This window comes from Lonchura striata, chromosome 5 (assembly GCF_050655825.1).
Source record: "Lonchura striata isolate lonStrDom1 chromosome 5, ASM5065582v1, whole genome shotgun sequence".
NCBI classification, from domain to species: Eukaryota; Metazoa; Chordata; class Aves; order Passeriformes; family Estrildidae; genus Lonchura; species Lonchura striata.
In genome coordinates, this window is record NC_140707.1 from 72,820,301 (window position 1) to 72,834,779 (window position 14,479).

Here is a 14,479-nt window from a genome sequence, read left to right on the forward strand (position 1 = left end):
CGGATACTTTAAGATGTGGTTAGAACTAAGGAGCAGCATCTGAAATGACACTTTTCCTAGAAAAACACCAAATTTTCCATTCTCTCCTAAAAAACTTTGCCTTCCTCAATGGAAGAAGCCTCTCCTACCCTGTGGGACTGAGGGCAAATAGCTCAAATTTAGGCTTCCCCCCACCCCTAACCTTGAAAAGACAGCCTAATGAATAAATAAATAAATGTGAATTATTTTCCAAACTCTGGAAGTGTTAATTATTTTGCAGCATGGAATTTACAAGTCCTTGTTTAAGGAGACACTGAATTATCAAAATTGAATCTCAATTATCAAAATTGAATCTGAATTACCAAAATTGAATCTGAATTAGCAAAACTGAGCCTGAATTAGCAAAACTGAGTTGGAATTAGCAAAACTGAGTTGGAATTAACAAAACAGAGTTGGAATAAAGAAAGATTGCATCTGAACTCAGATTTTTACCACTCGTGAATGGATCAGGCAGATTTTTTAGTATGTCCAACGTATGGAATCTCTAGAACTTTCCAAGGCCTGGAGGGGCTCCAGGAGAGCTGGAGAGGGACTGGGGACAAGGGATGGAGGGACAGGACACAGGGAATGGCTCCCACTGCCAGAGGGCAGGGATGGGTGGGAGATTGGGAATTGGGAATTCCTGGCTGGGCTGGAATTGCCAGAGCAGCTGTGGCTGCCCCTGGATCCCTGGCAGTGCCCAGGGCCAGGTTGGACACTCTGGGGCAGTGGGAGGTGTCCCTGCCATGGCAGGGGCTGGAATGGGGTGGGATTTAAGGTTTCTCCCAACCCAAACCATTGTGGGATTCTGTGAAATGGATCCAGGATAGAGGGATTAGGGAGATGAGCTGAGGAAATCGTGAAACCTCTCAGTAGAAATCACCACAAATGGTGGGTATCAATATTTATCTTCAGTACTTCTACCCAGATTGGGGATTTGTACAATTTCTAACCAATAGTTTTGTTTTGGGACCATCCAAATGGAAAAAACCCACTTGGATAAACCCATAAACATACTTTGGCACATCTCTGTAGAGAATAAAAAGGGATTTTGGGATTGTGTCAGGAGCATTTTATATTCAGTTCCTCAAAAAATCGCTGCACTTGAAAGGTTCAATGGCTGATCCTGAAGCATTCTCCCATAAAAAAAATCAGGATCATCCCAACCCTCAGTTGATGTCAGTGGGGGTGGAGTTTTGGAGAGTTTTAAGTTCATTCACAGAAAATTGAGTGAGAAGCAGGAATATTTCACTCCTGGAGATTGAGGGTGGAATGTCAGGATAAGATATTCCTTTATGAGGAAGATGATGGGAAATGAGGTTTCCCAGAGCTGCTGTGTCCCTGTGTAGATTATCCCTCAAAAAATTCCCATCTGGAACCATGAGATTTCCTTCTCTCCGGTGGGAGGTGGTGAATTAATGGGATTTGTACTGGGGGTTTGGATAGTCTTGGATGCAGGAGAGATTCCAGATGGATTGGAGGTGACCCCACTGGTTGTACCAATGATTTTAGGGTGATATTTCCTTTTTTCTGGTGCTCTGACAGGGCAGGGATGAGGAAAAGCCTGGAAATCCCTCCAGAGATGGAAAACAACTCTTGGAATCTCAGGAATTATTTTGGTTGGCAGCAGTTCAGCCTGATTTAGGTGCTGGGACTTCCTATTTTTCATTGTAGAGGTGACGGCTCTACACAGTTGCCTTATCCATGATGGAATTTAATCAGGATTTGGGATCCTAGGAAAAATTATCCATGTGTTTATCATGGGCTTTATAAGATCCAAGCGTTAGGGTTAGGAGTTCCACCAAAAAATCCCAGAATTATTGTGGTGGGAAGAAACCTTCAAGTTCATTTTATTCCATCCCATGAGCAAGGACACTTCCCAGAATCCCAGGTTTCTCCAAGCTCTGTCCAACCTGGCCTTGAGTTTTTCAAGGGATGGAGAATTCATTGGTTCTCTAGAGAAGCTGTGCCAGTGTTTCATCCTAAAAATGAAAGAAAAAAAATCATAAAATCATATAAAATTTCTGCCTGATATCTCATTTATTTCCACACAAAAAAGCTCAGCTCATGCCTCAGAGTTTAATTCTGCGCCCGTTTCCAACTGGTTCATCCTCATGATTCCAAGTTGGTGCCGTGCAGATTCCTGGGAATAAAATCAAATCCTGTGGCTGCAGCCGCTCTAAAAAAAAAATCATTTTTAGGCCTGAGTGAAGCCAAATTTCTACTCTATTACAGAAAATGGCTCTTTTTGTGTGTTTCAGCCTTAAAAAAAGGACGCTTTTGGATCACCCCCGACCCGTATCACAAAGACGACAACATCCAGATCGGGCGGGAGGTGAAGATCTCGTGCCAGGTGGAAGCCATCCCCTCGGAGGAGCTCACCTTCAGCTGGTTCAAGAACGGGCGGCCCCTGCGCAGCTCGGAGAGGATGGTGATCACCCAGACCGACCCCGACGTGTCCCCCGGCACCACCAACCTGGACATCATCGACCTCAAGTTCACCGATTTCGGGACCTACACCTGCGTGGCGTCCCTCAAGGGAGGCGGCATCTCGGACATCAGCATCGACGTCAACATCTCCAGCAGCACGGGTGAGGAGGAGTTCCTCGGGCTTGGGTTTGTGGGCATGGAGGCAGCCCGTGGTGGAGGAGGCTGTGTGGAGGCTTCCCGGCACATTCCAGGGTCTGCGGGGAACCGGAGAGGGAACGTTCATCAGGAGCTGGTGATGGGACAAGGGAATGGGTTGACACTGAAAGAGGGGAAATGTAGATGGGATATTGGGAAGGGATTCCTGGCTGGGAGGGTGGACAGGCCCTGGCACAGGTGCCCAGAGCAGCTGTGGCTGCCCCTGGATCCCTGGCAGTGCCCAAGGCCAGGCTGGACACTGGGGATGGAGCACCGGGGACAGTGGGAGGTGGCCCTGCCATGGCAGGGGTGGGATGAATTTGAATCCCAAACCACTCTGGGATTCCCTGAGCCTCAGTCAGGGGCTGAGTTGCTTTGGTCAAACAACAAAAACCTGAGGAAGTTCCCTGCTGGATCATTTTTGGTCATGGAGGTGCTGTGAGGTGGAGCCGCTCTGGAGCCGGGCTGGGAGAGCTGGGAATGTTCCCCTGGAGAGGAGAAGCTCCAGGGAGAGCTCAGAGCCCCTGGCAGGGCCTGGAGGGGCTCCAGGAGAGCTGGAGAGGGACTGGGGACAAGGGATGGAGGGACAGGACACAAGGAATGGCTCCCACTGCCAGAGGGCAGGGATGGGTGGGAGATTGGGAATTGGGAATTCCTGGCTGGGCTGGAATTGCCAGAGCAGCTGGGGCTGCCCCTGGATCCCTGGCAGTGCCCAGGGCCAGGTTGGACACTGGGGCTGGAGCAGCCTGGGACAGTGGAGGTGTCCCTGCCATGGAAAGGGGTGGCACTGGATGAGATTTAAGGTCCCTTCCATCCCAAACTATTCCATTATTTTACTGTCAGGAAAAGAACTGGCAGGATTCTTGGAGGAGAAGAGCCAGCTTTGGAAAGCTGGATGAGCATTCCATGCAGACTTTGTGGAGCAAACAGTGCTGTGTCATGCATCCAATAACTACTGAATTCCCTGGATTTCCTTGGGAATCCTTGGGAAAACTGATGGGGTTTCCTGGACACATCCATTAGCTGGTCATTCCTATCAGCTTTCCTCAATCCCTGCAGGAAATTATGAATTCTGTCACCCCTTAAACTTCCTCTCCTGGAACACTCCAGAAAATCAGGAAAAGGGGAAGAAATCATGGAATTTGAGCTCAGCCTTTTGCAGCATCCTAAAAGGAATTCTGCTCTTGGAATGACTTCATTACCCAGCCAAGTGGAAGCTGAAATAGTTGCAGTGCTTTGAAGGTCATTACTGATTCATCAAGATTCATTACTGCTCTGCTAATTAGGAACAGAAGGCCCAGGCACAAACACATTTCCCAAATGCCACGACTTGCAGGGGTTTATTAACATCCCTCTGGATGTCTGGGATGGAGGGAATTTTCTCTTCCTGATGTTTGTGCGGCTCCTCCTGGAGTGGGGCAGGAGGGGCTGTGTCAAATCCTAAGGAAGGAGGAAATCCAGGAATTCTCCAGGAGGTTAGGAAGGGACATGTGGCTCTGGAATTGCCCTTGTTTAGCAGGAATATTTTTTTCCCTTGACATTTTCAGCAGGAAAAACACGGATTTATGTCCTGAGTATCTTATATAAATGGACCTGAAGTAATCCCCTCGCTGCTCCCCCCATATCTCCATAAAATAGGTCAGTGAAGAGTGGGAATCGAGACTCAAACGTGGAATATCTGCCCTAGAAAAACCCCGTCATCCATAAAACCCACCCTGGGCAAATGTTACTGAGAGCCAGCCTGGGTTTTTTGGGATATGTGGGATCGTGTCATGGAAACCTGGAGGCAGAAGATGCTAAAAAAGCAACAAGATGTTAAAATAGCAATGAAAACCTCAATAAAGTGGGTTTGTGGTGAGCAAAAAAAAGAGGTGGATTGGAGGGTGTCAGCCTGTGCAAGGGATTTTTCTCTCTGCCTCAAATATTGGATTTAAGCAGGAAGAATCAGCTTTGGGATTGGGATTTTTGCTCTGTCAGGACACTGTTTTTATTCCCCAAAATCAGCATTTATCCCTTTTGGTTCGTTTCCTTTCCACCATTTCCCTGGAGACATCATTGAGTAGAGAAGAGATTTGTTATTTTGAGGTGTTTTCTTTTATTTTCTGCTTTTCCTGCTCTGAATTGCCAGAGCAATCGGAAAGTTTGGAGGAAGTGCTGATCCCTCTTTTCCTATGGGAATCATTCCTGTGGCTCATTCCCACCCCGTGTGGGCACAGCCAGATGTCCCACATGGAAAAACATCAAAGACGAGTCTGAGGATGTGCAGAGCTTGTACCACCTCAGGATGGGAACATCCCGGAGCAGGACACAGATTTTGGATGAGCGCAGGGCCTGGAGGCCTCCAGATCTTATGGAATCATGGAATCATGGAATTATGGAGCTGTTTGGGTTGGAAGGGGTCTCTGAGTTGGAAGGGCCACCTTCTGCTATCCCAGCTTGCTCCCGCACTTCTAGGGATAAATTTGGCTTTCCATAAGTTCTGCTACATCCAGGCAGAGAAATTCTTGGGGAACTGCTCCATGTGAGGCTCTGCAATATGAAAAGGGCTTCCCCGTCAAGCTAATCAGCTCTCCATGAAATAATGAATTAATTAAAGCTCCAGGACCCCAGCCTTGATCCGGTGGTGCCACAGGAGTCCTCTGGTCCTCCTGTTCCTGCTTTGATGAGACATAAAAGAGACCTTGATGCCAGCTGGAAATGTTTATGGGAATCACAGCCGTTGCATAACGAGGATGTGGGGTTTGGGAGGTAATTAGTGGCTAATTAAGATATTTGTACACCTTAAGCACCCGTCCAGAGCGGGTCGTTGATGGCAGAGGCCTTTGGTTATTGCAGCAAATGGATGGGTTTGGTGAGCCTATCCTTGGAATTTATCTTGGGAAGGAGCAGGGAGCAGAAGGGACAGAAAAATGCTGCATTTTGTTACAAATCTTTGTCTTTTATAGTTCTGTTTTTGTGCTTCATGAGCAGAGTTTTGCTTGTTGATTCCATCCTTGGGAGCCCCTTCCTGTCCTGCTCTACAGCACAATCCCTTAGGGAATCTGGGAGAAATCCACCCTCCAGGGGTTGATTCCAGCAGGATTTCTGGGAGCCGACACCCTCTGTGTGGCAGAGTCTCTTTGTTCTTCTCCAGGGGGCTGTGGGTGGACTCCTCATCCTGTGGCTCTCCTCATCCATGGGTGCTCCTCAGCACGGCTCCTGCAAAAGTGCTGGAATTAATTTCCCTCATTTCCTGCTGGCTCTGCATGTTCTGGGTTTTAAATGTTCCTCTTTCCTCCGGCTGCAGAGCAAGGTGGTGGTTTAGGGCTTCAGTGCTGTGTTCCAGGAACTGATCTTGAAATTATTTCCCTGCCTGGAGAGAATTTTTGTCCAAAAATCAGGATCATCCCAACCCTCAGGATTGGACCCTTTGTCTGAGGCCTCATCATCACTTCAGGGTGGGAGGAAACAGCTTCAGAGGTGGTTTAAATTGGATTTTAGGGAAAATTCCTTCTCAGAAAGGATGGAAAAGGCAGTCCAGAGGGATCCCTTTCCCTGGAAATGTTAAAAAAAACATGTGGAATGTGGCACTTGGGGCCATGGGTTGGTGGTGACCATGGTGCTGGTTGATGGTTGGACTTGGTGATCTTGGAGGGCTTTTCCAATTTAAAGGATTCTGTGATTCCATAAAACCCACGGTGGATATTGTGCCCTCATGTGCAGTTAGGAGTGGTTTGTGCCCCAGAAAACATGGAATTGCCCCTTTGGAACTGGAACCTTGCCTGGGGGGACACAGGAACTGGAAAGATGGGAAAGCACCTGTGAAATCCATCAAAGAATTCCTGACAGGCTGCTCCATTTCCGTTCCACATCAGGGCCTTGACGGACCCTCTTCCATGGGGATGAAAGGGTAAAGGAAATTGGCTTCAGCTGCTTTTCCAATCATTTTCCTGGATCAGCAAATCTCCCCCTGGGCTCTTCTCTCACCTCTGGGTCCCCTCCAGCAGCAGCTCCTCGGTGTTCCCCAACATTTCTCCCAAAAAAAGAGCAGCTGAGCAGTTCCAGCCTCTGTTATAGACAGAAGCAGCATAATTATCCCTCAGGAATAATTATCCCTTGCTGCCTTCCCGGGTGGAATGATCTTGCTCCAATCTGTTTTGTGCCCCGGCTCAGCCCTGTCTTAACTCCAGCTCCACGTCAGGGCGTGAATCATGAGCCGGGCCCAAACTGCAGCTCTCAGGCAGAGGGTGATGAATCCCAGCCACTCAGCCCTTCAAATTCATAAATATTGCAGAAGTAGGACGCACAAATAACTTCGTTCTCCCTTCCAGCCAGCACAGCGTGGATTCCTCAATATTCCTGAGCCAGGCTGGGTTTGAATTCCTTGGATAATGTGAATTCCAACAGCTCCTTGGGGAGATTCTCTCTGGGTGATCTCCAGCTTGGATGGTTTCTTGATGAGCTGCTCAAACGCTCCTTTGCTGCGCTTGATCCTAATTGTTAGGGTGAATCCATGTGGAGCAGCCTGGCCACATTATCCCGGGATTTTTCCCTGTCACTGACAGGGGTTGCTCCAAGGAAATGGTTTCCTGGAGGCTCCCAAGGACACAGAAGTGTCAGCAGCCCCCAAAATCCCCAGGGAAGAGCTCAGCAGTTGTGAGGCCACCACTTGTAGGGTCTCTTTGCCCACCTCTGATTGTCCTGGAATCATGGAATGCTTTGGGAAGGGATGTCAGAGCCCACCCAGCCTCCTTGGGCAGGGATGTTTTAATGGGATCAGAGTGCCTCTGAAGGATTTCCCTGCAGCTTCTTGCCTCTGCCAAGGCTCTCTGTCATTTAATTAATCTGTCTGATCCGTTAATTAAGCTGGAATTTGATCCATCAGGACTTCAGAGAGCTCGAGTAGAACTAACAACACCCAGAGTACACAAGGAATAAACATATTGGGCTCAGGAATTTTGTTTTTATATTTTTTTCTTGGAAATAGCTGTCTTGTCCTGTCCCCGTTCTCCTCCAGACAGTGCTGGATCATGGATCCTCTGGAATTACACTGGAACTGCCACAGGAGAGCAGCTGGAAGAGTTCCTGTCTGGGTTCACTCTCTGCAGCAGCAGGAATGTCTGTCTAGGGAGCAGAACAAAAAAATCAGAGGGCAGGAGAGCAGTGACCTGCTGCCACCTCACCTGGTGCTGGATCAGCAGCCCAGGGAGGCCGAGCTGTCTGAGATATTTTATTTAAAACCAGGCTTGGACAGAGATCAGCAGAACCTGCTCACCACGGGCCACTGCCCACTCCCAGGGTGACAAGGTGGTTTTAAATTGGTGCTACAGGGTGCCACCAAGGCCGTTTGCTCTCCAGGTGTCACCAAAGCTTTTTGTTCTCCAAGTTTTGTTCTCTAAGTCTCACCAAAGCTTTTTGTCCTCTGAGTGTCACCAAAGCCTTTTGTGCTCCAAGTTTTGTTCTCCAGGTGTCACCAAAGCTTTTTGTTCTCCAAGTTTTGTTCTCCAGATGTCACCAAAGCTTTTTGTTCTCCAAGTTTTGTTCTCCAGGTGTCACCAAAGATTTTGTTCTCCAAGTTTTTTTCTTCTGAGTGTCACCAAAGCTTTTTGTCTTCTGAGTGTCACCAAAGCCTTTTGTTCTCTAAGTTTTGTTCTTCAGGTGTCACCAAAGCCTTTTGTTCTCCAAGTTTTGTTCTCCAGGTGTCACCAAAGCTTTTTGTTCTCCAAGTTTTTTTCTTCAGGTGTCAGCAAAGCTTTTTGTCTTCTGAGTATCACCAAAGCTTTTTGTTCTGCAAATTTTGTTCTCCAGGTGTCACCAAATCTTTTTGACCTCTGAGTGTCACCAAAGCCTTTTGTTCTCCAGGTGTCACCAAAGCCTTTTGTTCTCCAGGTGTCACTTTTCCAAGTGTCACCAAAGCTTTTTGTTCTGCTCGTGTCACCCTCCACTTCAGGAAACTGCTGAGAGTGTGAATTTATTTTTAAGTCCCTTGGTGCAGGAATAAGGGAACATTTGTTGTTTCCAGTTAGGATCAGGAAAAAACATGGATTTGTCCTTTCCCATCGTGGGCAGCGGACTGCCCAAATTCCCAGATTGAGGGAACATTTCTTGTTTCCCTTTAGGATTGAGGTAACTTTTCATTCTGCAAAGCAAGAGCAGAGCTGCCCTTTCCTTGGAGCAGCCCCTGGAGCTGCGGGAGCCCTCGGGAAGAGGCTGAGCCCTCCAGGGCTCTCCTGGTGGCACAGCAGCACCTGCTGGGACACAGCAGCTGGCGACACCCTGCCCGCCTGCCTGGCACCCCTCCCTGCCCATCCCACCAGCAGATCTTGGCTGGCACATCCTTGGCTCATCCCTGCTCCTTTCCTCATGGATTTGAGCCCCTGGAGCCACCCTTGCCCTCTGGGAAGAGAGGAAACACCTCAAGTTGTGCCAGGAGGGGTTTGGTTGGATATCAGGCAGAATTCCTTCCTGGAAAGGGTTCTTCAGCTCAGGGCAGGGGTGGAGTCCCCATCCTGGAGGGATTTAAAATCCCTCTGGATGTGGCACTTGGAGCAGTGGTGGCCACGGAACAGCTGGACTCAATGATCTCAGAGGGTTTTCCAACCTGAACAATTCCATGATTCACCCAGACTCACCATTCCCTGCTCTAGGGTCTCCCATAATCTGTGGGAAAAAAAAAATAAACCCACCCAATTTTTATTTTCTCCTCAGTGATTTTGAGGTGGGTTGCTCATGGAGACAAATCCCAGGCTGTCAGTGCCTGCTGTGGCACTGTTCCCCAAAAACAGGGATTTTATTTTTTCAGCCTGTTGCTAATTCCAGCTACATTTGCCAGTGGAACAGACAGTTTTTGAGATAATTAAATACCTGTGAGGTTGTGACAACAAAGAGCTGGGCAGAAAAGGGAAAATCCTGCCAAAAACCCTCTCTGTGCAAAGGTCTGGGGTTTTTTCTCCCTCTAATTAGAGAATCCCCCTAATTAGAGAAATTAGAAGGTCTAAATTTGGGGGAGCTGGAGCCATAAATGGGGTGGGGACAGAGAAATTCTTGGTGGGACCTCATTGCTTTGGTCACTGTTCCTCAAATGTAACGCAGAGCTGCAGCCAGGATTTGGATTTATGGCAATGTCCCTGGAATTCTTCATCCCTGAGCAAAGATTTGGGGCTTCTTCTCCCCATAATTAGAGAGTGGAGAATCAGGATATAAATTGGGGGGGATCTGGGGCCATAAATGGGGTGGGTATAGAGAAATTCTTCATAGGACCTCACTGTTCCTCAAGTGACCCAGAGGTGCAGCCAGGCATTGCTCCTGGAATTCTTCATCCTTGAGTGAAGGTTTGGAGCCTTTTCTCTTGATAATTAGAGGGTGGAGAATCCCCCTAATTAGAGGGTGTAAATTTGGGGGAGCTGGAGCCCTAAATGAGGTGGGGACAGAGAAATTCTTGGTGGGACCTCACCGTTCCTTACATGTGACCCAGAGGTGCAGCAGGCTTTGGATTGATGGCATTGCCCCTGGAATTCTTCATCGTAAGGGATGGCCTTGTCTCTCCTGTCCCCTGTGCTGTTTCCAGGAACAACCTGAATAAATCCCGGGAGCCATAACGAGCTATCAGCTGCCTCGCAGTGACAGGCACTGCAAAATGCCACGGGAGACGAGGAGTCAGGGATTTGAGGGGATCTTTCCATCTGGGACGCTGGCAGAGCCTCTCCTGTCAGCTGTCACCACCCCCGTGGTGGTGCTCCTTATCTCAGCGAGGTGCAGCTTTTTGCTGTGCTGTTATCTCTGCTTTTTCAGGAAAAGCTGATGGGAAAAGAGGGGGAATTGTTGCACTTGCACAGGGGATTTCTGTGGTGGGTCTGCTTTTTTCCCCCTTCCAAACTTGGAGGTGCTTCCTGTGTTTTTTCCCAAGTTCCCTGCCTTGTCCCAGTTGGAATGGCTGATTCCCAGGTTGGGATTGGATAGCTCAGGCTGGGATTGGATTCCCAGGCTTGGATTAGATTCCCAAACTGGGATTGGATAGCTCAGGCTGGGATTGGATTCCCAGGCTGGGATTGGATTCCCAGTTTGGGATTGGATAGCTCAGTCTGGGATTGGATTCCCAGGCTTGGATTAGATTCCCAAACTGGGATTGGATAGCTCAGGCTGGGATTGGATTCCCAGGCTGGGATTGGATTCCCAAACTGGGATTGGATAGCTCAGACTGGGATTGGATTCCCAGGCTGGGATTGGATTCCCATTTTGGGATTAGATATCTCAGGCTGGGATTGGATTCCCAGGCTGGGATTGGATAGCTCAGACTGGGATTGGATAGCTCAGACTGGGATTGGGTTCCCAGGCTGGGATTGGATAGCTCAGGCTGGGATTGGATTCCCAGGTTGGGATTGGATAACTCAGGCTGGGATTGGATTCCCAGTTTGGGATTGAATTCCCAGTTTGGGATTGGACAGCTCAGACCCTTTGCTCTCACACAAACTGGAAATGTTGGGATCTGGAAGAGGCTGCCAGCACCACGTATCCAGGGATAGACCCACATGGACAATTTCCAGAGGGAGAATTCCCATCCTGGCCCCAGCTGGGGCTGCAGCAGAGCTGTGGGCTGGCTCAGGGTTTTTCCCTCGGGATCTCAGGGATCTCGGGATCTCAGGGATCTCGGGATCTCATCCCGGGGCTGTGACCCCTCAGCTCTCGCGGGCAGTGAATCCCTGAGCCAGGGCGGGCTCTGATTCCCAGGAAAACCTGAGGAGCCTCTGGCTTCTATCCAGCTGGGAAAGGCTGGGATCCCAACAGTCACAGCCAGGAGCAGATCCACAGATTCTCTGCACAGGCTGGGGAAGGACAAATCCAGGATTTTTCCTGATCCATACATGGCTCTGTCATATCTGCCCTCAGCAGAGAAGCCACAAGCCAGGTGAGCTGGAAAATCCAGAGGAGGCTCCTGGCTGCAGACCTTTCCCTATAAACTGTATTTTCCTTCTTGGAATAGCGCCTTTCTCCCAGTTTGCTCCATGATTTCACAGTGCTCCATCTCCCCTGGGAACTTTCCTGTGCTCAGAACCTGCTGTGGCACAAAACCACATAACTGAGAATTAATAATGTTTTATTCATATTGGAAATGTTTTATTAAGCAGTTTTTATTTATTTATTTTTATTTTTTCCTGAGGTTTTTTGGGGTTTTTTTGAGTATAAAATAATTTTTCCTTCTCTTCCCTGTGGAAAAAGCTCTTCCCATGTCTGCCCGTCCCACCTGACAGGAGCTGTTAAAGCCTTCAAAACAGCTGAAAGCAGCACTTTGGTTCCTGTGAAAGCCCCACATTTCACCTCGGATTCCTACCAGGCTTGTCAGGGCTGGAGACACGGATCAGATGCCAGGGGAAAGCTGGAATTGCTTCTCACAGGGACGAGTTTGTTGTTTCTGTCCCTTGGGGGTTGAAAATTGCTTTGGAATATTTTTCCTGCAGGCAGGAGGGAGGTGCAGCCTGGGTTTTGTCAGCGCTGGCATTCCAGGAAAGGAGCTGAGACAAGGACAGGGAGGAGAGGAAAAGCTGGAGGGGCTGTTTTCCCACAGGGAATGTCTCTCCATGCTTCAGGACAGGAGATCCATGAGGAAAGATGAGTTTTCAGGAGGCACCAAAGGAAAAGGAGGGTGGGCAGTGTTTTAATCAGGAATTTCCATCTCTCCATCCACCACACAGAATTCCAAGCATTTTCCAAGCAAGGCAGGGACAGCTCCCACTGTCCCAGGCTGCTCCAGCCCCAGTGTCCAGCCTGGCCTTGGGCACTGCCAGGGATCCAGGAGCAGCCACAGCTGCTCTGGCAATTCCAGCCCAGCCAGGAATTCCCAATTCCCAATCTCCCACCCATCCCTGCCCTCTGGCACTGGGAGCCATTCCCTGGCTCCTGTCCCTCCATCCCTTGTCCCCAGTCCCTCTCCAGCTCTCCTGGAGCCCCTCCAGGCCCTGCCAGGGGCTCTGAGCTCTCCTGGAGCTTCTCCTCTCCAGGGGAACATTCCCAGCTCTCCCAGCCCGGCTCCAGAGGGGCTCCAGCCCTGGAGCAGCTCTGTGGATTCCTCTGGATTTGCTCCCACACATCCACATCCCTATCCCGTGTCCTCGGCCATCACCAGCTCACTGTGAGGTGCTCCTGCTCCATGGGGCTGCCCAACTCCTGCTGGAAATAATTCCAGTATCCCTTTTGGAATTGTTAACGCCTGTCTCTGTGGAACAAACGCCACTTTGATGAGCCTCCCATGATAGATCCCAGCAGCATTTTGGGGACAGGCCTCCAATTCTGAGGTGATTTCTCAGTTGCCACACTCCTTCCTCAACCACAGCCATTTCTCCATGGGCTGGATAAAAAATCAGCAGCCAGGCTGTTCTAAAAAAATGGGATTTAGCACCAAATGATCCTTTAAAGGAAAGCAGAACTGGCAGTGGGGATGTGAGTGGTGGTGGGAGGGCACTGGGATGGTGACAGGGACACACAGGTAGGGCACGAGTGTCTCTGTGTGGCAGCCACATTCTTCTCTCTATCAGGATTTTTCACTGAGGTGCACAGAGAGAAGAAAGATAAAACAATTTCTATTTCTGCTCCTTGTTTTCCCATGTGGAATGTGTTTGGAGAATTGTTTCCCTGGGGTGAGTGCTTGGTTGGATTCTGGTGAGGATTGTTTGAGCTGGTGGCCAATCCAACCCAAGCCAAGCCAACCCAATCTAATCCAATCCAATCCAACCCAACCCAATCCAATCCAATCCAATCCAATCCAATCCAATCCAATCCAACCCAACCCAACCCAATCCAACCCAATCCAACCCAACCCAACCCAATCCAATCCAATCCAATCCAATCCAATCCAATCCAATCCAATCCAACCCAACCCAACCCAATCCAATCCAACCCAACCCAACCCAACCCAATCCAATCCAATCCAATCCAATCCAATCCAATCCAATCCAATCCAATCCAACCCAACCCAACCCAACCCAACCCAATCCAATCCAATCCAATCCAACCCACCTGGGGCTGGGCTCTGGAGAGGGTCACAAGTTGGGAGTCAGATACGGGAGTTAGAAAAGGTAAGTTTGTAGTTTCAGTATCTCCTTTCAATAGTGTATTAATGTATTGTAGCATAGTTATAATAAAGAAATCATTCAGCCTTCTGAACTGGAGTCAGACATCATCATTTCTTCCCACCGAGTTCACCTACATTCACAATACCCTGAGGCTCTCCAGGTGCTGAGAACTTCACCCCATAAATGTGGGAGCTTCCCATGGGCACAACCCACGCGTTGCTGTGGATAAATTGCTTTCCCATGGGCGATCCCGAGCAGGAAATCCATGCACGGCTCCTTCCTGCTGACCCCCTCCTCTCCTCTTCCCAGTGCCCCCCAACCTGACGGTCCCTCAGGAGAAGTCGCCGCTGGTGACACGGGAAGGGGACACCATCGAGCTGCAGTGCCAGGTGACCGGGAAGCCCAAACCCATCATCCTGTGGTCACGGGCGGACAAGGAGGTGGCCATGCCCGATGGGGCCCTGCAGACCGAGAGCTACGACGGGATCCTGCGGATCGTCAACGTTTCCCGGGAAATGACCGGGACCTACCGCTGCCAGACCAGCCAATACAACGGATTTAACGTCAAACCCAGAGAGGCCTTGGTGCAGCTCATCGTGCAGTGTGAGTAAAACCTGATTTCCCCTTGATTTTCTTCTTGTTGTGCTGAGAAAAAGCTGATTTATTCTCCCCCTAAACAAACAGCAGCAAGAGTCTTATGGCTGTTACATATTTGATGTGGGGTTGTTTGTCTCTGTAGTTCCCTGAATCCATGAATTCCTTGTAAATATGGAAGTAAAAATGACATAGGA

At 49.3% G+C, this 14,479-nt stretch overlaps 1 protein-coding gene across 1 annotated transcript in view; it reads left to right on the forward strand.

Annotated features, from left to right (window-relative positions):
* MDGA2 (MAM domain containing glycosylphosphatidylinositol anchor 2) overlaps positions 1-14,479 on the forward strand; it is a 193,832-nt gene that overhangs the window by 121,062 nt on the left and 58,291 nt on the right. The window contains exons 7-8 of the mRNA XM_021536048.3: positions 2,280-2,609; positions 13,998-14,291. Of these exons, the coding sequence (XP_021391723.1) occupies positions 2,280-2,609; positions 13,998-14,291 (624 nt within the window). The remainder of the gene's footprint in view (positions 1-2,279; positions 2,610-13,997; positions 14,292-14,479) is intronic.